The following is a 26,330-nucleotide window of genomic DNA, read 5'->3' as shown; positions in this document are numbered from 1 at the left end:
TTGTGCAGAGAATTATCACTTGTCTTATGCTTGCTGTCAACACTAATTCAGCGCACTGTTTACTGGTTGGACTTGCGTAGCTCACTCGAATTTCAACTCGCCAGCAAGGAAAACCCACACCCGGTATGATTGAGCACTGTGGTTTTTCAGTCCCTCCATGTAAGCCCAACGCTCAACCTCAAGTTGACACCTCTGGATGCTGAGAAGTGTGTACAGAGCTAAGACTCAAAGGATGTGTGCGTTATGTGTGATTGAGCTTCCTACGTGTTTGTCCGTCGGACCCTGTCCATTTGTGTCCTTCCTCCATGCTGCTCTTTCTTTTCGTCCTGCTTGCTGGCATTGTCTGTGTTCTGTTGCTCTGTTTTGCGTTGTCTGTGTTTTGTGGCTCCACAGGGAATATGTTTGTGTCGCCATAACGCTGTTCCTTCCCCAATAGTTGGAAAGTACCTACCCTCGTGTTCAAGATGAGCAGCTGTTCCGAAATGAATTGCTTTCACATGAAGACAGTTTCAGTTCTGTTGCACCTATGATCTAGCCTATGTAGGCAAAATATTGTTTGCTGAGATCACAACATTGCTTTGAATTATGCCAGGTCTGTTGGCTTCATCAGTTTAAGTTCTCTGTGTTAGTTATGTTTTTTTTTCTGAGTGCAGAACTATATTTGTTCCTCACTTTGGGCCTCTAATGCCCTACATGTTTTTGACTTAATCAAGTTGGTTTGGAACAGCTGGATTAGCAAACCTGATCCAGAAGTGATACTGAGGCTCATTCTGTGAGATTTTACAGTTAGATTAGTGACGAGTGAAGAGGGTCACCGTGTTCTTAGTGTCCATAGTGTTGGTGTCATATAGGAGTAATCAAAACAGGCCCTTTGTTTGTGTGCCATAGGAATAATCACAACAGGCTTCACAAAGCTTATTGTTTGCTTAGGCTATTTAACATGGGTGAGAGGCAAGTGGCACCATAGGTGATGTCATTGCAGATACAAAAGGGTGATTATTTATTCACCAAAACTGTGATAGATTTTTGCTTATTGTGAAATGTGCTCTTTGGGGGGCATGGCCAGCAGACTTGCTCAATACGGCTTTGCAATGAATAGAGTGTGGAGTGAGGTTCCCAGTGGAAATGCAAGCTCATTGACTGGTATGGGGGATTGTTTTAGGGATATTCCTTGACTGCAAATGAAGTTGTTGCTATATTGTAAATAAACATGGAACAGCAAACATGATGGACTTTCAGTTCCACCCCCTGTGAACTGTTCAGTACAACATGCCACGAGGGAATTCCAGCGGTCTCTATTTGGCAAGCGTACCTTCCTGAAGTTGTTGACTTGTTGTGCTGGCAAGTTTGCTAGTAGTCTTTAGCTGTTGGCAGTTTCATACTGTATTTGTATTTTGAAACGCGTATTTAAATGACTTTAGTATTTTGTCATGTAGATTTTTACGGCCTGAACTACAATCCAATGTATTTTGTAACAAGATATTTCTGTGAACTGTAATTTGTTTTCAAAATAGTTTTCTATACTTATTTTTTTTTTGTGCGATTCACACTTTTCTGGGCCCATTTCACCCTGCATTCGTATCTGAAGTCTCATGGCACTATGGTGTGATAAGTGTCTGCTAAATGAACACTTGCAAAGCACGCTGGGTATTATTTGAATGAGCTCCACCCCTGAAACAAGGCCTAAAATAATAACCAGTGTGCTTTGGAATTGTTTACGTTTTGGTCATTTTATCAGACACACTTAACCAGAGCGACTTAGTCAGTGAATTCGACTAAGGTAGATAAACAATCAGACATAGCAAGTGAAATGTTTTTTTGTTACTGTTAATGTTGCAAATGTATTTCGGATTGACTAAATACCTCCAATATACCTTTGGAAAAGTGTTTTGGAAAAGTGTTTTGGTTTGATATGTTGGTCTTTAGTGTCTTGTATCTATCTTGTTACAAACACATCAAAATGTATCTTTTTCACAGCTCTGAAATATTTAATGTGACAGATAAAACATAAAAATACCGTTTTATAGAAGGTAATGTAAAAATCCAAACTGGTCCGTGAATGAATATATAGTTATAGTTTTTACAGTTTATCGCCCAGCCCTAGTCAACACACACAACCCATTGGAACAAATACATAGTTTGGCCCACGCTTCTCAAAGAACCAAATGCACATGCCCTCCTAACAATGGCCTGAGTTTTTCTCCGGGTGAATTTGGGCTGAGACGTGACTGGAATGGTAATGAGCAGACTGGAGAGGGGCCCACACTTTTCCCTCAGACAAGCCAAAGACGCATGCACAATTCTGAGCCAGCTACTGGGATAGGAGCATTCACTGTCTCACTCTCTAGTCTCTACCCAAATTGGAACTGCTAAATCTGTCTGTAAAGAGTGCCACTGAGGTATTGTGTATTGGTGTAACATATTTTACATTTGTGTAGATGGATACATTTTGAACATCTAAATATTTCATAACACCTTATTTTGATAGTCCATCTGTAGATGCACTACAGACTCAGTAAGATTTCAACTATATCTACTGACCGTAGCTCTAACTAGTGATGCACCGATATGACATTTTTGGCCGTTACCGATATCCGATATTTTCCTTGCCAAAAAACCCGATACCAATATTTAACATTTTTGCGGATTTTTAAGCATTCTAGTACTGTTAAATAGTTACACACACGGACGCAGTGGTCTAAGGCACTGTATCTCTGTGCAAGAGGTGTCACTACACTCCCTAGTTTGAATCCAGGTTGTATCACATCCGGCTGTGATTGGGAGTCCATCTATGTGAATCTAGCCACAATAAGGATTAGCCACAACAGTGGACTTTGCGGTCAGCCTTCAAAATAAAAGTACCTCATTGACAGTGATGCAAATGAATACAAATAGTAGAATTATGCCATAATTGAATAGATCATGCTAAATGAGGTTGGAATATTATATAAAATCAATAAGACAATAATTTGATGACAATCTGTTGCAATCACACTGGCTGTATTATACTTTAGAATTGCATTGGTGGCATACTTATTTCACTGTACATCCTTACCTATGATTCTGGATCAATGACATGGTGTATCAGTCTATTCGGTGACACCCAGAGAACATTAGCTTCGTCGCTCTTATTGCGGGACTCTGAAACATCTGTGTTGAGCCACATGTATTGTCAACCTTTGTGTATTGAACACTTCCAGAGGGAAAACAATACTGCATGGATGTTTTGGCATCTGATAACTCTGAGGATGACGTTGGGGGAAAATATCTTGGGTATTGAGTAGACTGATAACCCATTGCATTGATCCCCAATCCTTAGGTAAACCTGTACAGTGCAATATGAATGTCAATACACTCAATAGGCTGATTGGGAAGGTGATTTCAGTCCCGCAATAGCTACAATGCTAATATTTGCGTAAACTCTTCAGTTGTGTTCTGTGCGTGTCACCGAGTAGACTGATACCCCATTTCATTGCTTCACATTCCAACATTGTTTGACATTATCTAGTCTAAATATGTCATGATTCCACCAATTGTATCCTTCATCGCTTTCAAATAGGTACTTTTATTTTGAAGGCCAACTGCAAATTCCGCTATTGTGCCTAATCCTTATTGTGACTAGTTTCACAACACAACCCGCTCCGGTCGAGCCTCACCAGCCAGATGAAGCTAGCTGGCTGCTTATAACGATAGCTTTGGGCAACAGGGTTAAGTAGCTGGCTAGCTATTTATGATCATGAACTGAAGTTAAATTTCAATAGGTGAACAACAAGTGGCTAACTAGCTAATACTTACAAGGATTCCTAATTCATAGCTAAGAATAATGAAATGACTCCCGTTTCTACTGGTCATTGTTTTCAGGCTATTGGTGCTAGCTAGGTACCAAGCTAAAGCTAGCTACCACAGAAGTTGCGGTCTAACAAATGTGTTATTTCCAAGGCCGTATTGTAAACACATCGTTCGTGGTCGGTGTTTGCTTGTTTGCAGAATTGTTTTGTACAGCTTTGACAGTGCCACTGATAGTAGTGGTGGTGCTTGGCTTGCACGTGCAAATTCAGAACACACAACATTCTATAATAGAACTGTTATTTGACATGTATCTTTTTTGACACGTGAAGACCCAAATGGCGTTTCATACTATGTCGTGAAGCTAACAGCAGTGATGCTATTACTGTGTAACTCAACTCTGGTAGGGCAACGTGTACCGGTGCTCGACCAGTCGGCGAAAGCCAACATCACCCACGACAGAACGGTTGATTGTCAAGGGCAATGAATTCCGTTATCTTGGCGTTGTCTTGCTGAAATGTTGTTACTCTTTCAAATGACTGCTCGATACACACAGCAGACATTGTGGGCTAGGTTAGGAATGCTGTGTTGCACGTGTACCGCAACATTTTACATGGCGTCATTACGTCACGTACCTACCATTATACAGGTATGCACGTCAGCTTTGACATTGGTTTTGCACATCGGCGTTAAACTAGACATTGGGCAGATACCGACGTTGTCATTTTAGCTAATATCTTCCGATTCCAGATATTTTCACCGTTTTATATCGTGCATCCCTAGCTCTAACCTTTACCGTAACCTTAGCAAGCAGTTGCTTATCAACAGATGGGCGTAGTTTGTTAGTAGTATCTGTAAATCATCTACCGATAGAAAGTCCAGACTACTCAAAATAAAATGACCAAATATTTAAATAGGGTAATTGTGGTGCTTTCTATTTCTGCTCATGGATGCATATCGGCCTAGTTGAATACAGTTCATCGCCCCAAATCGTTAAAGAATCCTTAGTTGCTACATTTTTTTTACTTGTAAATTTAACGATATACCCATTGATTCCAGAAGAATATAACTTATAAATGCTTCATGAGCTTAGTTCAACTGTCATACCCCATAACTCAAATATAAGCTTGTTTTAGGTCAATGTTTGGAAACAACATATGTTAACAAACATGGTTAAAACTATACATTTGATATCATGGATGGTCAGTTCCTGTACCCATAGCAGAACACTTTTTATTGTATCAATTAAGGATTCTAGCTTTTAATAAGTTAGCTCTGCTGTAAACTTGATGAATGATGAGATATTGTACAGCTACAGTAGATTTGTGTGTTTGGCCCATCGGGCTACTTTTTCTGATGACATCACCCAGCATTGACAGTCTTTAGAGGGTGGGTGGGCAGATATCACATTCAAGTCTCTTAAAGGGCTTGTCTAGTCAGCATGCAGCACTTTGTTGTGAGAGTAGAGTCTTCACTTTTAACTAGCACGCAGTGAGAGACTTAACTTCGTCTTTGTCAATTTTATTCACATTTCAGACAAAACACCAAGAGAAGGTAAGGTTCTGAGTTTCTTTTTGAAATAAGCTCAGTACTGTTTGATGAACTTGGTCTAATGCGTTAGCTGAAATACGTAACTGTTTATGGAAATTGTTCAATGTATTCTAGTTAAACCGAAGAGTGTTTTAAAATGGAACTGTTACAGTAAAGTGGTCAAAAACCTACGTGAATTTAGGGATAAACAGTCTGTACTGAAGTTTTATTTGGACAGTTCCTGTCTTTACGGTAACTGTTTAGATGAGTCATCTCACAGGATACGTAGTCTGTAGCGTCAGTGTTTCAGATAAGGAAGTGGGTCCTGTTTCCTGCTTTTTGTGGCTTTTAGGGACCACCTTCCTGTTTGGTCAAAACGGGTTGGTTGAGTAACTAATAGAGTAGGAACTCACCCCTGAAGTTCAACATCAGACTGCTGGATAAACAATATTGAGAAAATAGTTGCACACTTTTGGGAGTATAGTAGGCCTATAGTGTGCGACTACTAGCGTTAGCGCAATGACATGCTAGCTGTTCCCATAGACTTCCGTCATTGAGCCAATGACTATCCATTTAAAAGCGTGTCTTGGAAGAATATATACATACATACAGTTGAAGTCAGAAGTTTACATACAACTTAGCCAAATACATTTAAACTTTTCACGATTCCTGACTTTAATCCTCATAAAAATTCCCTGTCTTAGCTCAGTTTGGATCACCACTTTATTTTTAGAATGTGAAATGTCAGAATAATAGTAAGGATTTTATTTCAGCTTTTATTCAATCACATTCCCAGTGGGTCAGAAGTTCACATACTCTCAATTAGTATTTGGTAGCATTGCCTTTAAATAGTTTAACTTAGGTCAAACGGGTAGCCTTCCACAAGCTTCCCACAATAAGTTGGGTGAATTTTGGCCCATTCCTCCTGACAGAGCTGGCGTAACTGAGTCAGGTTTGTAGGCCTCATTGCTCACACATGCTTTTTAAGTTCTGCCCACACATTTTCTATAGGATTGAGGTCCGGGCTTTGTGATGGCCACTCCAATACCTTGACTTTGTTGTCCTTAAGCCATTTTGCCACAACTTTGGAAGTATGCTTGGGGTCATTGACCGTTTGGAAGACCCATTTGCGACCAAGCTTTAACTTCCTGACTGATGTCTTGAGATATTGCTTCAATAATTCCACATAATTTTCCTACCTCATGATGCCATCTATTTTGTGAAGTGCACCAGCCCCTCCTGCAGCGAAGCACCCCACAACATGATGCTGCCACCCCCGTGCTTCACGGTTGGGATGGTGTTCTTCGGCTTGCAAGCATCCCCCTTTTTCCTCCAAACATAACGATGGTCATTATGGCCAAACAGTTCTATTTTTGTTTCATCAGACCAGAGGACATTTCTCCAAAAAGTACGATCTTTGTCCCCATGTGCAGTTGCAAACCATAGTTTGGCTTTTTTATGGTGGTTTTGGAGCAGTGGCTTCTTCCTTGCTGAGCGGCCTTTCAGGTTATGTCGATATAGGACTTGTTTCACGGTGGATATAGATACTTTTGTACCTGTTTCCTCCAGCATCTTCACAAGGTCCTTTGATGTTGTTCTGGGATTGGTTTGCACTTTTCGCACAAGTACGTTCATTTCTAGGAGACAGAATGCATCTCCTTCCCGAGCGGTATGACGGCTGCGTGGTCCCATGGGGTTTATACTTGTGTACTATTGTTTGTACAGATGACGTGGTACCTTTTGCTCCCAAGGATGAACCAGACTTGTGGAGGTCTACAATGTTTTTTCCTGGGGTCTTGGCTGAAATTTTGTTTTTGATTTTCCCATGATGTCAAGCAAAGAGGCACTGAATTTGAAGGTCGGCCTTGAAATACATCCACAGGTACACCTCTAATTGACTCAAATGTCAATTAGCCTATCAGAAGCTTCTAAAGCCATGACATCATGTTCTAGAATTTTCCAAGTTGTTTAAAACCACAGTCAATTTAGGGTATGTAAGCTTCTGACCCACTGGAATAATCTGTCTGTAAACAATTGTTGGAAAAATGACTTGTCATGCACAAAGCAGATGTCCTAACCGACTTGCCAAAACTATAGTTTGTTAACAAGAAATTTGTGGCGTGGTTGAAAAACTAGTTTTAATGACTCCAACCTAAGTGTATGTAGACTTCCGACTTCAACTGTATATGCGCGCGCGCGCACACACACAGTACCAGTCAAAAGTTTGGACACCTATTCAAGGGTTTTTCTACATTGTAGGATAATAGTGAAGACCTCAACCATGAAATGGAACATATGGAATCATGTAGTAACCAATAAAGTGTTAAACAAATCAAAATATATGGAAGATTCTTCCACGTATCCGTCCTTTGCCTTGACAGCTTTGCACACTTGGCATTCTCTCAACCAGCTTCATGAGAAATGCTTTTCCAGCATTCTTGGGGTTCCCACATATGCTGAGCACTTGTTGGCTGCTTTTCCTTCACGCTTAAAGTCCAACTCATCCCAAACCATCTCAAATGGGTTGAGGACCGGTGATTGATGAGACTCGGTCATCTGACGCATCACTCCATTACTCTCATTCTTGGTCAAATAGCCCTTACACAGCCTGGAGGTATGTTGAGTCATTGTCCTGTTGAAAACAAATTATAGTCCTACTAAGCACAAACCAAATACCATGACGTATCGCTGCAGAATGCTGTGGTAGCCATGCTGGTTAAGTGTGCATTGAATTCTAAATAAATCACTGACAGTGTCACCAGCAACCCCCCCCCCCCCCCCTCGCACCATCACACCTCCTCCATGCATCACAGTGGGAACCACACATGCAGAGATCATCCGTTCACCTACTCTGCGTCTCACAAAGACACGGCGGTTGCAACCAAAAATCTCAGATTTGGACTAATCAGACCAAAGGACAGATTGCCACCGGTCTAATGTCCATTGCTCGTGTTTCTTGGCCCAAGCAAGTCTCTTCTTATATGTGTCCTTTAGTAGTGGTTTCTTTGCTATTTCACGCAGTCTTCTGAACAGTTGTCTGTTACTTGAACTCTGTGAAGCATTTATTTGGGCTGCAGTTTCTGAAGCTGGAAACTCTAATGAACTTATCCTCTGCAGCAGAGGTAACTCTCGGTCTTCCTTTCCTGTGGCGGTTCTCATGAGAGCCAGCTTCACCATTCCGCTAGCGACCCACCTCGACAACATCCGGTGAAATTGCAGAGCGACAAATTCAAAATACAGAAATAGTCATAATATACATTCATAATAAATACAAGTGTTATACATCGACCTAAAGATTAACTTCTTGTTAATCCAGCCGTTTTGTCAGATTTCAAAAAGGCTTTACGGCGAAAGCATACCATGCGATTATCTGAGGACAGCGCCCCGCTTACAAAAGCATACAAACATTTTACAACCAAGTAAAGCAATTACAAAAGTTAGAAATGGCGATATAATTGATCACTTTGAAGATCTTCGTGTGGTTACATTCACAAGAGTCCCAGCTACACAATAAATGTTTGTTTTGTTCGATAAAGTCCCTCTTTATATCCCAAAAACTCAGTTTTGTTGGCGCGTTTTGTTCAGTAATCTACAGGCTCAAAGGCGGTCAAAACATGCAGACGAATACATCCTAATAGTACCGGTAAAGTTCGTTGAAACATGTCAAACGATGTTTATAATGAGTCCTCAGGTTGTCAATTGTCTAAATAATCGATAATATTTCAACCGGACAATAGCGTATTCAAAAGAAAGGAAAAACAACGAAGGGCGTGCAATCGGTCATGCGCGCAAACCAGCTCTGCGTTCTTCCTCAGTCCACTGAGAGAGAAATCTCATTCTTCTTAATTTTTCTGAAAACAAGCCTGAAACAATGTCTAAAGACTGTTGACATCTAGTGGAAGCCATAGGAACTGCAATATGGGTTAACCCATTAGAAACTCTATAGGCATTCAGTTGAAAAGTACCCACATCAAAAACATCCCACTTCCTGGATGGATTTTCCTCAGGTTTTCGCCTGCCATATCAGTTCTGTTATACTCTGACATTATTTTAACAGTGTTGGAAACTTTAGAGTTTTTTTATCCAAATCTACAAATTATATCCATATCCTAGCTTCTGGGCCTGAGTAACAGGTACTTTGGGCAAGCTTCTCATCCAGATGTTGAAATACTGTTAATTGAAATGCATTCCAGGTGACTACCTCATGGTTTAGAGAATGGAAAGAGTGTGCAAAGCTGTCATCAAGGCAAAGGGTGGCTACTTTGAAGAATGTAAAATACATTTTGGTTTAACACTTTTTTGGTTACTACATGATTCCATGTGTTATTTCATAGTTTTGATGTCTTCACTTTGTTTCTACAATGTAGAAAATGGTAAATAAAGAAACCCTTGAATGAGCAGCTGTCAACTTTTGACTGGTACTGTATCTTTTAAATTACATGTCTTTTGCAGCAGTGGCAACGATTTAGCAAGGGTGGGCCTCCGCTGCTAAAGGAATATAGGGGAAACACTGGAACTGCGTCTTGAGTAGGCTTTTAAAATCTTACTTAAAAAATTACCAGTCAGGCAACAGATGTCTAATGATGACGATTAACTTTCTGAAATGATTAACTGACAAAACCACAGATAGTGTGTGGGGGGTTAATCTATTCACTGAGCTTTGCTGAGCTGATGGTAGGATAGGATAAGGTAGGAAGCAGTGGACTCCAGGCTCCCTAAATCAGGCCAAAATCTAAGGAGAAAAACAAGGTATGGCATACTTATGAATGCCAAAAAGATACTGTAATACAAAACGATACAGATCAGCAGTATAGGGTAGCTGCCAGGAGTCTATAACAGGGTCGGTGAACACTTTAGCTGATGGGGTTATTTGTATTTATTATGGAACCCAGTAGCTGCTGCAGCTACTCTTCCTGTGGTCCAGCAAAATTAAGCAGTTATGAATGTATTGTAATGTTTTTAAAATTGTGTAACAGATTTCACAACACACTGTGTGCCCTCAGGCCCCTAATCTACTACCACTTATTCACAACACAAAATCCATGTGTACTAGTGTGTGTGTGTATAGTACGCATGTTATCGTGTTTTTATGCAGGTCTGTGCCTATGTGTTGCTTCACATTCCCCGCTGTTCCTTAAGGTGGAATTCTTTTTTTTATTTTTTATCTAATGTTACTGCTTGTGTGATTTACTTGATGTGGAACAGAGTTCCACGTAGTCATGGCTCTATGTAGTGCTGTGCACCTTCCATAGTCTGTTCTGGACTTGGGGACTGTGAAGAGACCTCTGGTGGCATGTCTTGTTTGGGTATGCATGGGTGTCTTGTGCCAGTAGTTCAAACAGACAGCTCGGTGCATTCAACATGTCAATACCTCACACAAATGCAAGTAGTGATGAAGTCATTTTCTCCTCCACTTTAAGTCAGGAGCGATTGACATGCATATTAATGTTTGCTACCTGAGTACATCCAAGGGCCAGCCGTGCTGCCCTGTTCTGAGCCAATGTCCCTCTTTGTGGCAACTGCGACAAAACTAGAACCTGTAGGAACTGCCCTGTTCATAATGTTGTTCAGAAGTTAGTGTAACACTTTATTATGGACAGACTTCTCCCAATCCTAGCTACGGTTTTATCAACGTTTTGACCATGACAGTTTACAATCCAGGGTTACTTCAAGCAGTTTAGTCACCTCAACTTGCTCAATTTCCACCTTATTCATTACAATATTTAGTTGAAGTTTAGTGAATGATTTGTCCCAAATACACATTTTTGTTTTTGAAATATTTAGTACTAATTTATTTCTTCCCACCCATTCTGAAACTAACTGCAGGTCATTGGTAAAGATTGAAAAAATTAAGGGGCCTAGACAGCTGCACTGGGGAATTTCTGATTCTACCTGGATTTTGTTTGAGAGGCTTCCATTAAAGAACGAACGCCCTCTGTATTCTGTTAGACAGGTAACTCTTTATCCACAATATAGCAGGGGGTGTAAAGCCATAACACAAGTTTTTCCAGCAACAGACTATGATCAATAATGTCAAAAGCCACACTGAAGTCTAACTAAACAGCCCCCACAATCTTTTTATCAATTTCTCTCAGCCAGTCATCAGTAATTTGTGTAAGTGCTGTGCTTGTTGAATGTCCTTCCCTATAAGCGTGCTGAAGGTCTGTCGGTTTGTTTACTGTAAAATAGCATTGTATCTGGTCAAACACATTTTTTTTTTTTCAAAAAAACTTTGCTACGGGTTGGTAACAGTTGGTTGGCTATTTGAGCCAGTGAAGGGGACTTTACTATCCTTAGGTAAGGGAATGACTTTTGCTTCCTTCCAGGCCTGAGGACGCACACTTTCCAGTAGGCTTAAATTGAAGATGTGGCAAATAGGAGTGGCAATATTGTCCGCTAACATTCTCACTAATTTTTCATCCAAGTTGTCAGACCCCGGTGGCTTGTCATTGTTGAAAGACAACGTTTTTTTTAAGGTGCTCCAAATCTTTTTACTATCATTCTTAGTCATGCATCTGTCTTTGTTGTAACTACTTTTTTTAAATTCAGTTTAGTCACATGATTTCTCAATTTGTAGTACGTTTGCCAATCGGTTGTACAGCCAGACCTATTTGCTATCTCTTTTGCCTCATCCCTCTCAACCATAGTTTTTCAATTCCTTATCAATCCTTGGGGATTTAACAGTTTTTAGTCATTTTCTTAAAGGGTGCATGCTTATTAGTAACTGGAATAAGCAATGTCATGAATGTGTCAAGTGCAGCGTCTGGTTGCTCCTCATTACACACCACGGACCAGCAAATATTCTTTACATCAACAACCATAGGAATTGCAAACCAAACTTGTCGCATTTCCCTCCTATCATCAAACTGCCCCTCCCCCAGACAGACCAGTCCTCCTCCAGTTTCCCACCGTCACCAGTCTGCTGCAGTTCCTTTCAGGTCAGCCGTGAAACAGTCAGCCCACCCAGAAAATGCCCATTTTCTAGTACAAAATCACTTCCAGAGGCCCTTGGATCCCTGAGAGAGAAGAGGAGCGAACGGATTACCCTCCACCACGTCACATCCGTCCTACCAGAGAAGGGGGCTGGGCTTGAGAGTAGCAGAGCGAGATAACGAGATCCAGCAAGAGAACAGAAGTGCGCACACCGAGCGAGAGCGGCAGCCCCAGTGAGCGCGAGAGAGAAGCGTCTGTAATACCCCCCCACGCCTTCAGTGATCATGTGTCAGAACAGGAGCCTTCAGCGGGCGGCAGCGCAGAGCTCAGGGAAATGGTGAGATGCTGCAGGTCTTTGCACAGCCCTCCGTCTTGCTACAATCTCCACAGAGTTAGGGTTGATGTGCGCCGGCTCCGGACGATCAGCTCCACTGGAGCTGCCGGGGAGCAGGTGGGAGGCAACGGCGGCAACGTCTCAGGCCACGGGGCCCAAGCACTCAGCCACAGGAACCGATTCAGGTATGCTGAGAGCAGGAGAGAATGAGAGCGAGAACAAGAGATGAATGACCACAGGATGCCTTAGCATGTGTATAACATGCTTGTTAGACATGACAAAGACAAGACTGACGCCGAGAGGGAACGAATGGTTTTCACCCTGTAAAGTGATTGTTTACAGTATGTGAGATGGATTAAAGGCGAGTGAGAGAGGGATGACCAGAGCGAGCATAGAGGGGATGATTAATGTAATGTTCTGCTGTGAGATTGAAGCTCGGGCAGTTATGGTTTGTGAGTGGGGGGTTGTGTGCACTTCGCGTGTTGAGCTGCTACATGAGGAGCGGGACAACCGAGGGGCTGAATATTGAGTGGCCACAGTCTGTCCGCTCTCCCAAAGCCCCGTCTTTCTCTCGCTCTCTTCTCTTTCTCTCTCTGTCCCATGCAGCACAAAGCCGCTGTTTGGCCTAATTGCAGCGTAATGCCCTTAAGCCCCATCCAGGCAGGCCAGTCTAAGGAGGAATAATATATCTGGGCCAGGCCAAGGCCAGCCCTATACAGCCAGTTAGCCTGCCTTACCCAGCCAACCTCGGAAGTGGGCCTGAAAGAAGTGAGGGATAGATGTAGTTTTAGAGATCTGTGTGGCGGCTGAGACTGTTGATGTAGATAGAGCGAAGGAGGAGAGAGAGAATGCTATGCAGCCAGTGATTGGCTAATATGTGCCTGCATTGAAGAGGGGGGGGGGTGCTGTTGGTGTCTGCGTTTTGTGTGGTGGAGGGAGACTGGATAGCCGGGAAATAAAACAATTACAGAAGTGTATTCTTTACGTGTTGGTTTTTTGTTACTTTTGTTGCGTTTGTTGTGGTTGGCTGGGATATTTAAGCTATACTTTGCGTCTGCTGAAACCAAGGTGCATGACAGGCTACGGTAAATAATATTTAAATGATACTGCGCTGGTTGACTTGTATGAGAATTGAGATTCAATTACAGCAAATTAATGACTTTCAGGGTAATTTCCATGTAAAAGGACCCATGAGTACCAACGTAAAGTTCATAGGAGAATGCCAAATGTAAGCTTTTTTGAGATTTTTTTTTTTTTTTTACCATTTTCCATCATAAATATTAGGAATAAGTAAAGGCTTTGATTTCTGGTCAAACAGATGGAAAAGTGGTCTTTAGAAAACGTCTCGTAAAAAGTCTTAAGGTATTAGAAATACATCATTTTGAAGTAAAGACCCCTGCCAATTACTATCAACACATTTAGTTTAGGAGTAATCTTTCTCCCTTCGGGAAGTTTAAGAAACATTTCCTAGTGCGTTGAAATACCATTACCAAAAAACCACATACATTACATGACCAAAAGTATGTGGACACCTGCTCGTCAAACATCTCATTCCAAAATCATAAGCGTTAATATAGAGTCGGTCCCCCCTTTGCTGCTAGAACAGCCCCCACTCTTCTGGGAAGACTTTCCACTAGATGTTGGAACGTTGCTGCGGGGACTTGCTTCCATTCAGCCACGAGCATTAGTGATAACAGGCACTGATGTTGGGTAATTAGGCCTGGCTCGCAGTCAGCGTTCCAATTCATCCCAAAGGTGTTCAATGGGATTGAGGTAAGGGCTTTGTGCAGTCCAGTCTAGTTCTTCCACACCAATCCCAACAAACCATTTCTATTTTTGTCCTCGCTTTATTCACAGGGGCATTGTCATGCTGAAACAGGAAAGGCCTTCCCCAAACTGTTGCCACAAAGTTGGAAGCACAGAATTGTCTAGAATGTCATTGTATTCTGTAGCATTAAGATTTCCCATCACTGGAACTAAGGGGCCTAACCCGAACCATGAAAAACAGCCCCAGACCATTATTCCTCCTCCACCAAACTTTAGTTGGCACTATTCATTCGGGCAGGTAGCGTTCACCTGACATCTGCTAAACCCAGATTCGTCCGTCTGACAGCCAGATGGTGAAGCGTGATTCATCACTCCAGAGAACGTGTTTCCATTGTTCGAGAGTCCAATGGCGGTGTGTTTTACACCACCCCAGTCGACGCTTGGCATTGCGCATGGGGATCTTAGGCTTTTGTTCGACTGCTCGGCCATGGAAACCCATTTCATGAAGCTCCCGACGAATAGTTCGAACAGTGCTTCCAGAGGCAGTTTGGAATTCGGTAGTGTCTTGCAACTGAGGACAGACTATTTCTACATGCTTCAGCATTCGGCGGCCCCGTTCTGTGCACTTGTGTGGCCTACCACCTCGTTGCTGAGCCGTTGTTACTCCTAGACATTTCCACTTCACAATAACAGCAGTTACAGTTGACCGGGGCAGAACTGACTTGTTATGACGGTGCCACGTTTTAATGTCAGTGAGCACTTCAGTAAGGCCGTTCTACTGACAATGCTTGTTTATGGAGATTGCATGGCGGTGTGCTTTATTATTATTATTATTATTATTTTTTTTTATTATACACCAGTCAGCAACGGGTGTGGCTGAAGTAGCTGAATCCACAAATTTTAAGGGGTGTCCACATACGTTTGTGTGTATAAAAAAGTGTGTCTAAGATATTTTCTCATTTCTCTTCCTCATGTGGGAGGATAATGAACAATTACAGAAGTAACAAGTGAAGGAAGGTCTGTCAATTACTTAGTGTTTTTACTGATATCAATTTTGTTGATGAATTAAGTGAACTCTAAATTCCGTTACCAAATCTTCAAAGAATTTCAGAAAAAACAATAACGGAATTTCTGCAATGGAAAATCATAGTCAAACCACAGTTTGGTTCACAAGTTTGGACAATACAGTAAAGAAAGAGTTCAGTACAGTAAAGCAGCGTAGAGTTAGAGTATTGTAAAGTTCAGTAGAGCACACTAGAGTTGTACTGAACTATACTCTGCTGTACTTTGATGTTTAACTTGTGAAACAGGTCGGTTCAAATGGTTTCTTGTTTGGGGGGGGCTCATTTAAAATAAGAGCCAGTGTGTAGAATAATATCGAAATATGCAATGGATTTTGCATATTTCTACCCCTTGTTTTTGTACCTATTTAGTATTCATCTCTATAAAGAGTTGCATTCATATCCATAATTATACATTTCTGTGTAATACAGATCAAGGAGCCATGATGCAATTCCGTTACCGGGTGTAAATCCACTTCACTTACTGTAGTTCATTAAATTCAATGTGTCATAGCTGACACCCCATTCTTAATTTTATCTTTTGAATGTTGACGTAAAAAAAATATTTATTTATTTATTTTTATTTATTTTACCCAACTTTGCATCTGCAGAGTTATTCTCTTTTTGTAAAATGTTGTTTAAATTGTTAAAAGTAGTCCTTGTGCATAGAGTTGTATGGTTTTGTGAAACTTAAAAAAAATCTATGGTATTTGTTTGGCATACATTTTTTAAAGTGAGAAATCTGAGTCTCAGCGCAATTCCGTTATCGTGGAATTGCCCTAAATCTATATTAGCGCCATTAGCTGGAATCTAATTATAGGCTGTGTACCCGGCCAGGCTCTATAGTAAACCTTGCTTTTCTGTTTTTAGAGCTTAGAGAGGATGAGTGGCCCAGTCTAACACTCTGCAGTCCAAACTAGGCCAGCCAGCCAGCGGTAACTATGAGGAGAGCAGTCGCTATCTCCAGTTAACTAGACACCATACAGCAGTGTGCCTCAGTGGAAGTAATCCCGTACCCAGCTACCGTGGAGCCAAAGTAATCAGAGATGGGATTTTTCCCTGATGAATTAGGAATTTCATTCCAGATTTCCAGAATGGGGCGATCTTAAATCGCTGTGGATCATTCAGATGTGTTTAATGTTATCCTTTTCCTTCATGACTGCCGCGCTGTGGTCCTCAAACCCTTGAGAAATTACACAGTAAAATGTGGTGGTGTGCGGCTGTCTGTGCGGACCCACTGAACCTCACAGCTCCACACGCCGCTCCGGATCTATAGGCCATCCTTTGATACATGTGTATTCAGATAGTGGAACAATATGGGCAGTGTTGTGTCTGAACGGCTGTGCTGCCAGTGGCGAGTGATCGTCTGACAGCAGTTTCACAAAGGGGGCATCAACACCAGCCTGTGAAGCACCATTCAATTGATCTGATTCAACGCAGAGGCCAAACAGGTCTATAATAACACAGGGATTAATATAGACGCCACGGGAGATAACTTACTGTTCGCCAGTCACTACACCACTTTTTTCTCTGTCAGTTCAGTGTGTGTAATATCGGTGTCTCTGGATTGTGTGCGTGCGTGAGAGATGGTCGGGGGTCAACTGTTTCCAGCCCTTCTCCCTTGTTGTCATTAGGGTTGTTGGCCTACAGGTCCTCTCTAGCTGGCAGCATCTGTGTGTATGCCAGTGATTCTGGCGGTAAGGTGCTGCTGACTGACGGCTGTCCGTTAGGGTGTCAGTGGCTAAACCATGTATGGCATGGCCTCCACGCTTTGCCGTTATCCTGATTAGAGTGGACAGGTCTTCTTTAAGCCTATAGATAGCCCCACAGAGGCTATACAGCTAGCCTGTGTTATGCCACCGCTTCTCTCAAACCTGGACTCTCACTCGCTCACTGTCTTTTCACAAGTCTGGATTTTGCAGAGCTAAGGCTGCAGCACCTCCTGTCACTTGGCTGAGAACTAGCTATACCCCCCCCCCATATCGCATCTAATAGCCTTTGGTGTTGTACATTTGTGTGTGTTGGATGTCCCTTGTTGAGAACATTGGTCTCCCCCTTAGAGTCCAGTCCACTGCTGCCCTAGTTGTTCCTATTGTACAGGGTCAGGACAACACAGGCACCACTGAGGCCTATTTTAATAGACCTATGCAGTGCGGCCAGGCATAGTCATGGACAGATTATGGATTTGACTGTTGGGTGGATATGCTGTTTTTCTATGCGTTTTTAGCTGTGTGTTTACCACCCACACTTCGGGAGCACAGAGTTTGTCATTTAAAATCCCTCTCCGCCTAAGGCTAAGCGAATAAAGTGATGCATTTTTTTAACATGTCATATTGAGAGATCTGGATGGATGGGAGTCGGAAATTAGGATATTTTAAGGAGAGACAGTTGATTTGACTAAAAGCAGCCTGAAGAGTAGAGTGGGTGCTGTATGAAATATGAATTTTCAGGAAACAAACCACGTGGGTGTTTTAGATGAGATACTGTGGAAGACTATCATCTAGGTGGTTGAGGCGATTCTGGGGGAGGTTCTGCAGTCAGAACGTGTGACGGCTCAGTAGCCTATTTCCCGATAGGAATGTGCTGTGTTTGAACAGTATAACGTAAGAGGGCATCATCTGTCAACTATTTCTGTTTGTGCTTTGTTGTCGTGTCATTTAGTCCCCATTATACGTGTATTTACCCACGTCTTTGCGTGGACGTTCTGTCATTTTTCACGTGCTTTGTGGGTGTGCGCGTGGGTGAGACTCTGTGCTTGTCTGTGAATGTGAGTCTCTGTCCTGCCTGTGTTTGTGAGTCGGTGACTCTGTGTGTACACTGCCATACCTGTGCCAACCCCGGGCTTTGTATGGTTGCGCAGGTTGCAGTTCCCTCAGTTGGCCTTGCGGCGTCGTCTTGGCCAGTTGAGCTGCATGTCCCGGCCCGTCTTGCGGCTGCGCTCATGGCCGCTCAGCTTCCTCTACTACTTCCTGACCTTCGGCGCACTCAAGCCCCTGGCCAAGGTTGGCTGGAGACCAACAAGCAGGGTGAGTACTTCCCTACTAACGAGCTACTACAGCGTTTTTCTCGTGTGTGTGTGTGTGTGTGTGTGTGTGTGTGTGTGTGTGTGTGTGTGTGTGTGTGTGTGTGTGTGTGTGAGAGACATTCATTCATTCTGTCTCACACAATCTCAGTATCCAGAGGTACCAAGTCCTATAATACTAGTTGAGTTAGGATACCAGTTCCTCCAGTACAAAGTAAATCGCAGCTGGAACACTTGAAAAAGCACTTTAAATCCACTTGAATAACCCCTATGTTCATTACAGTTCCTACCAAACATAGTTTGTTTCCCCTGCTTCACTAGGTTTTCTTGGCTAGAAGTGCTCTGTTAGAGCCACTGATGTGAGGTGCGCGCCCCCCCCCCCCCCGTCACAGATGGCCAGACCCATATGGACCTGCAGAGCTCTGATCTCGGCCCAGCCTCTATCGTAACGCCTATCAAAGGCCCTTTGTGTGATCCACACAATAACGGGAGGAATGCTTTGTTTTCTTCTCCTGCTGTGCTTGCTCACACTGTCGCGGCAAAGGGGCGAGTGAGTGGCCTAAGTTTCAATGGATGCTGTTTCCCCCTTACCAATAAGCATTTAATGTTATTAATGAAATGTTGATCTATTCCGCCTCCCCTTGGCCTATTAATCAAAGTGGATACTTAATCATGGAGATAGAACTTGTCTGCCACCCATATCCTCAGCTGATCTATTTCCTGCAGTTTGGACAAGATCTGTGATCATCTCTGGAGCTACAGGACCTTACTGCCTATGAGTTATGTGGGCGGGTCCAGACTCAGCATGCAGCACCGGTTTGGCTTAAATTCAGGAGGGTGCGCAAAGTTCCAGAGAATTTGCATTGAAATGTTGTAGAACAGACATTCTTCTCTCTATTGTGCACATTGAATCGGTTTGTCAGTTTGATCTATACATTATATTTCTATCGGCAATGTTAAGCTCCAAAATAAGCTCCAGTATTTCTCCACTGTTTTTCTGTTTTACAGTCTGAACTCTGATCAGCTTTAAGCTTTTTAATCCTGGGGTCAAAAGGCTTTTTGAGACCCTCCTTACCTACCTGTTAAACTCCTATTCTATTGCAGGTGTATTTTAAATCTGATTTCTACATGTATTACCCTGACCTCGCATCTGAGGCCATGTAAATAAAGGGCTATTCCAATGCATTTTTTTATTGTGCCGGTGGTCCGTTCGTAGCCGCGTTGGATTTGAGATGGAATATCATTAAGGGCTTCAGCTGTTCGGCGGGGATAAGGGGTGGGGAAGATCCCCAGGCAGCCGATCCCTAAAGTGCACAGTTAACAAATTAGAATTCAATAATAATTTATTTATAAAGCCCTTTTTACATCAGCCGATGTCACAAAGCGCTGTACAGAAACCCAGCCTAAAACCCCAAACGGCAAGCAATGCAGGTGTAGAAGCACGGTGGTTAGGAAAAACTCCCTAGAAAGGCCAAAACCTAGGAAACCTAGAGGAACCAGGCTATGAGGGGTGGCCAGTCCTCTTCTGGCTGTTCCAGTTGGAGATTATAACGGAACATGGCCAAGATGTTCAAACGTTCATAGATGACCAGCAGGATCAGATAATAATAATCACAGTGGTTGTAGAGGGTGCAACAGGTCAGCACCTCAGGTGTAAATGTCAGTTGGCTTTTCATAGCCGATCATTCAGATTTAGACAGCAGGTGCGGTAGAGAGAGAGTCCAAAACAGCAGGTCCAGGACAAGGTAGCACATCCAGTGAGCAGGTCAGGGTTCCATAGCCGCAGGCAGAACAGTTGAAACTGGAGCAGCAGTATGACCAGGTGGACTGGGGACAGCAAGGAGTCATCAGGCCAGGTAGTCCTGAGGCGTGGTCCTAGGGCTCAGGTCCTCTGAGAGGGAGGAAAGGGAGTGAGAGTGAGGAGAGAGTGAGAGGGCGCATACTTAAATTCACAGGATAAGTCATGAGAAATACTCCAGATATAAGACTGACCCTAGCCCCCCGACACACAAACTATTGCAGTATAAATAGGTTGAGACAGGAGGGGTCGGGAGACACTGTGTCCCTGTCCGACGATACCCCTGGACAGGGCCAAACAGGCAGGATATAACCCCACCCACTTTGCCAAGGCACAGCCCCCACAACACCAGAGGGATATCTTCAACCACCAACCTAATACCCTGAGACGAGGCTGAGTATAGCCAGCGAAGACCTCCCCCGCGGCACGAACCCGAGGGGTGCGCCAACCCGGACAGGAAGATCGCGTCAGTGACTCAACCCACTCAAGTGACGCACCCCTCCTAGGGACGGCATGGAAGGGCACCAGTAAGCCAGTGACTCAGCCCCCGTAATAGGGTTAGAGGCAGAGAATCACAGTGGAGAGAGGGGAACCGGTCAGGCAGAGACAGCAAGGGCGGTTCGTTGCTCCAGTGCCTTTCTGTTCACCTTCAAACCCCTGTGCCAGACTACACTCAATCATAGGCCCTACTGAAGAGATGAGTCTTCAATAAAGACTTAAAGGTTGAGACCGAGTCTGCGTCTCTCACATGGGTAGGCAGACCATTCCATAAAAATGGAGCTCTGTAGGAGAAAGCCCTGCCTCCAGCTGTTTGCTTAGAAATTCTAGGGACAGTAAGGAGGTCTACGTCTTATGACTGTAGCGTACATGAAGGTATGTACGGCAGGACCAAATCGGAAAGATGGGTAGGAGCAAGCCCATGTAATGCTTTGTAGGTTAGCAGTAAAACCTTAATCAACCCTAGCCTTAACAGGAAGCCAGTGTGGAGAAACTAGCACTGCAGTAATATGATCACATTTTTGGGGTTCTTGTCAAGATTCTAGCAGCTGTGTTTAGCACTAACTGAAGTTTTAGTGCTTTAACCGGGTAGCCGGAAAGTAGAGCATTGCAGTACCGTAGTCTAATCTAGAAGTGACAAAAGCATAGATGCAGAAAATATATAATTTTTGGACCGAACGTTTCTGATTTTTGCTATGAAAATGGAAAAAAGCTGTCAAAGTATTCTTGATATGTTCTTCAAAAGATAGATAAGGGTCCAGAGTAATGTCGAGGTCCTTCAGTTTTATTTGAGATGACTGTACAACCATCAAGATTAATTGTCAGATCCAACAAAAGATCTCTTTGTTTCTTGGGACCTAGAACTAGCATCTGTTTTTGTCAGAGTTTAAAAGTAAAAAATCTGCTAGGTCCTGGCAGTGTTGTGCAGATTCAGGATAACTGAGCTTTGGAGAAATACGCAGATTTAAATAGTCCGTAATTTGCTTTCTAATGAGCATGATCTTTTCGTCAAAGAAGTTCATGAATTTATCACTGCTGAAGTGAAAGCCATCCTCTCTTGGGGAATGCTACTTTTTAGTTAGCTTTGCGACAGTATCAAAAATACATTTTGTATTGTTCTTATTCTCCTCAATTAAGTTGGGAAAATAGGATGATCGAGCAGCAGTGAGGGCTCTTCGATACTGCACATTACGGTCTTTCCAAGCTAGTCAGAAGACTTCCAGTTTGGTCTAGCTCCATTTCCGTTTCAATTTTCTGGAAGGGGTCTGTAAGGCCGTGACAAGATGGCTTCCATGCGACTTAAACTTTAAGTTTAATTTGCAAATGTACATGATCTGTGCGAGTTCTGATGGTTCACATTTGGCTTCTACAATGCACCTGTAAATGAAGACCGTACTTCAGGAGTGCAAAAGTTCAATCTATTCAGGCGCGTTAAAACACTGTCAACTCTCGCTTGCTACCTATCCTGCACATGGCCTTGATGCAGTTGACTTTTAATGCTCTTTTCAGAGTTGCGATTGCGCCTTGCCTTAAGCTTAGTGATCTAGTCAACTTTATAGCCTCGTCTGCCATGGTTCTAGCTTCTCCTGTTACAGTTCACCCAGTAGAGAAGTAGTAGCCCTGTCTCATCTGTTTGTGTAGTCTTGCCAACCCCTATGGTTGTTTGGTGTAATAATGAGCATAGGAGTTGGCCAGACAGCACAAACCGATCTGGGATAAGCCAGGATGCAGCCAATGTGAGAATATGCAGTTTAACTATGTGTAGACTAACCCAATCATCTCTCCCTCCCTGGCGCAGGTTGCTCTGTACAAGACCATCCCAACACGGCTGCTGTCTCGGGCCTGGGGTCGCCTGAACCAGGTGGAACTACCGACCTGGCTGAGAAAGCCAGTCTACAGTCTGTATATCTGGACGTTTGGCGTCAACATGCAGGAGGCGGCTGTGGAAGACCTAATTCAATACAGGAACCTGGGAGAGTTCTTTAGACGGAAACTCAAACCGGCTGTCCGGCCCGTGTGCAACTCGCACTGCGTGGTGAGTGTGTGTGTATGCGTGCGCGTGTGTATTGTGCCTTCAAAGTATTCATACCTCTTGACTTATTCCACATTTATTGTTACAGCCTGAATTCAAAATGGATTAAATATTTTTTTCTCTCACATCTGCACACAATACCCCATAATGACAATGTGAAAACATGTTAGCAAATATATTGAACAGTTAATGCCGAGATGTGTATTTTACATAAGTATTCAACCCCTGAGTCAATACTTTGTAGAAGCACCTTTGGCAGCGACTACATCTGCAAGTCTTTCTGGGTAAGTCTCTAAGAGCTTTACCACACCTGGGTTGTGCAACATTTGCACGTGTATTAATTTCAGAATTCTTCAAGCTATGTCGCCGTTGGTGATCATTTCATTTCCCACAGTCAAACTGCCGCAATAGGAGCTAAGATGCTAATATTTGTGTAAACTCTTCAGTTGTGTTCTGTGGGTGTCACCAAGTAGACTGATACCCCATTTCATTGCTCCACATTCCAACACTCCAACGTTTAACATTATCTAGTCTAAATATGGCATGATTTCACTAATTGTAACCATTTGCATCACTTTCAAAGAAGGACTCTTGCGATCTGTTTGAAGGCGAACTGTGAATTCCACTATTGTGGCTAATCATTATTGTGGCTAGCTTCACAACACATGACCCGGACCGCAGGCCAGATGAAGCTAGATAGCTGCTTATAACGTTAGCCTGGGGTTCGTTATCTAGCTTTATTTCCTTGAACTGAAGTTTGATTTCAATTAGAGAACAAGTGGCTACCTAGCTAATACTTACATGGATTTCTAAGTCATTGCTAAGAATATTGACAATGAATGCAGTTTCTACTTGTCATTGTTTTCAGGCTGGTTGCATTGGTGCTAGCTAGGTACCAAGCTAAAGCTAGCTACCCCAGAAGTTGCTAGTAACATATATTTTTTTTTAAATAATGTTTTTCCTTCTTGTTTGAGCTTGATCTTATTTCAAATGCTCCCATTCGGTTGAACAAATAATGCCTTATTAGCAACGGAGTATGGTAAACACATCGTGTAGACTTGGACAGGCCTTTTTCGGAAAATGGACACATCAGCAGAAGTCTGAATCACAAAGTCTTAAGGTTAAATATTAATAGCCACTTTGATAGTAAGGCATGGCTACACACACAAACAACAACGATGAAAATATAAAATTGTCATACTTTAGAGGAAAGGTGCCATATTCACACCCCTTGACTTTCTCCCCAAAAATGGTATTACAGCCTGAATTTTTAAAATGATTTTGATTTTGTGTTACTGGCCTACACACAATACCCCATAATGTGAAAGTGGAATTATGTTTTTAGAAATGTTAACAAATTAATAAAAAATTAAAAGCTGAAAAGTCTTGAGTCAGTAAGTATTCAACTCATTTGTTAAGGAAAAGCCTAAGTTCAGGAGTAAAAAAATTGCTTAAGACACAAGTTGCATGGACTCTATGTGCAATAAGTGTATAATTTTTTATGATAACCGATATGTGGGGTACAGAGATGAGAGAATCTGTAAGGTCCCTCAGTTGAGCAGTACATTTCAAACACAGTGTTTTACAGGGAGGTTTTCCAATGACTCGCAAAGGAGGACACATTTGTAGATGGGTAAAAAAAACAAGAGACATTGAATATCCATTTGAGCATGGTGAAGTTATTCATTACACTTTGGATGGTGTATCAATACAACCAGTCACTATAAAGATACAGGCGTCCTTCCTAACTCAGTTGCCGGAGAGGAAGGAAACTGTTTAGGGATTTCACCATGAGGCCAATGGCGACTTTAAAAGAGTTAAAGTTTAATGGCTGTGATAGAAAACTGATGGCTCAACAAGATTGTGGTTACTCCACAATACTAACCTAAATGACCGAGTGTAAACATGCATCCTTTTTGCAATAAGGTAAAACTGCAAACAATGTGGCAAAGAAATTAACTTCATGTCCTGAATACAAAGCTTTATGTTTGGGGCAAATCCAACACATCACTGAGTACCACTTCATATTTTCAAGTATGGTGGTGGCTGCATCATGTTATAGGTATGCTTGTCATCGGCAAGGACTAGGCAGTTATTTATTTTATAAAACGAAACGGAAAAGAGCTAAGCTCAGCCACAATCCTAGAGGGAAACCTGGTTGTCTGTTTTCCAACAGACATTGGTAGACCCATTCACCTTTCAGCAGGATTATAACTTAAAATACAATGCCAAATATACAGCTGACTAGCTTATCAAGATGACGTTGAATGTTCCTGAGTGGCCTAGTTACAGTTTTGACTTAAATCGGCTTGAGAATCTATGCCAAGACTTAAATGGCTGTCTAGCAATGAATCAACAACCAACTTGACAGAGCTTGAAGAATTTAAAATGTGCAAATATTGTACAATCCATTTGTGCAATGTTTTTAGAGACTTACCCAGAAAGACGCACAGCTTCAATTCATCGCTGCCAAAGGTGATTCTAACATGTATTGACTCCAGGGTGTGAATACTTATGTAAATGAGATCTCTGTATTTCATTTTCAATACATTTCTCAAAACATGTTTTCACTTTGTCATTATGGGGTGTGTGTGTAGATGAGTGAGAAACGATATTTAATCAATTTTGAATTCAGGTGGTTACTCAACAAAATGTGAAATAAGTCTAGGGGTATGAATACTTTCTGAAGGTACTGTATATTCTAGACATAGAGGAGTAGATCCCTGGCTTAAGCCGTAAATGTCGGAGTCTTTTTTTTCTTCAGATCAGCCCAGCAGACGGGAAGATCCTGCACTTTGGGCGGGTGCGGAACTGTGAGGTGGAGCAAGTCAAAGGAGTCACCTACTCTTTGGAGACCTTCCTAGGACCCCACACCTGGGCTGAGGCCATCAACTGTACCATCAAGCCATCAAGTGAGTACCTCTTCCCTCCCCCCAGTCTAATGGGATCTAATACCTAATCCTAATTCAAGCCTTAATCCCCTTGAGACTTGTTGATCTCAAAGGGTTGGGCGGGTAAATACAGTATAACTGATGTTGTAGACCTAGTAGGCCCACCTTGCCCCCAATCATTTTTATACATCTTATCAGAATTAGACACATCTAATCCTGTTTTGTTTAGAGGCTAGGGATTTAGGATTGGTTTGTATGACGCACCTTACCACCCTGCCTGCTGACCATAATTATGTGCGTGTTTCCCAGATGAAGAGGACCCCAGCTCATTCCAGGACCTGCTGGTGACTAAAGAGGGGAATGAGCTGTTCCACTGTGTGGTGTACCTGGCTCCAGGAGACTACCACTGCTTCCACTCCCCCACAGACTGGAGGGTGGCCCACAGAAGACACTTCCCTGGTCAGTGTGCTATTAGGACTGTCCTGCTCATACATTCAACATTGAAATTCCCCTATATTAACACCAGAATTACTCCGCTATGCTAGGACAATCCCAGGACATTCAGGACGCACACATATCAGGGGCGTCATGCACCCCAAAACATATGGAGGCACAAAGTATGTGAGGATGGCTGGGGCTGGTAAATTGGAGAATTATTTTTCCAAAACCTGAAACGGC

At 42.6% G+C, this 26,330-nt stretch overlaps 1 protein-coding gene across 5 annotated transcripts in view; it reads left to right on the top strand.

The window, feature by feature from the left end:
• Positions 1-26,330, top strand: part of pisd (phosphatidylserine decarboxylase) — a 35,710-nt gene that overhangs the window by 3,593 nt on the left and 5,787 nt on the right. For 2 of the 5 annotated variants that reach the window (XM_055936116.1, XM_055936117.1), the window contains exons 4-6: positions 22,528-22,764; positions 25,526-25,673; positions 25,962-26,111. In XM_055936116.1, coding sequence (XP_055792091.1) covers positions 22,528-22,764; positions 25,526-25,673; positions 25,962-26,111 — 535 coding nt within the window. Of the gene's footprint in view, positions 1-5,250; positions 5,341-12,268; positions 12,769-18,271; positions 18,438-22,527; positions 22,765-25,525; positions 25,674-25,961; positions 26,112-26,330 lie in introns of those variants that run through there. The other 3 variants (XM_055936119.1, XM_055936114.1, XM_055936118.1) reach the window with 3 other exon arrangements.

This window comes from Salvelinus fontinalis, chromosome 10 (assembly GCF_029448725.1).
Source record: "Salvelinus fontinalis isolate EN_2023a chromosome 10, ASM2944872v1, whole genome shotgun sequence".
Taxonomy (NCBI): domain Eukaryota; kingdom Metazoa; phylum Chordata; class Actinopteri; order Salmoniformes; family Salmonidae; genus Salvelinus; species Salvelinus fontinalis.
The sequence above is the reverse complement of the archived record's forward strand: the minus strand, read 5'-3'. Positions and strand labels throughout refer to the sequence as shown.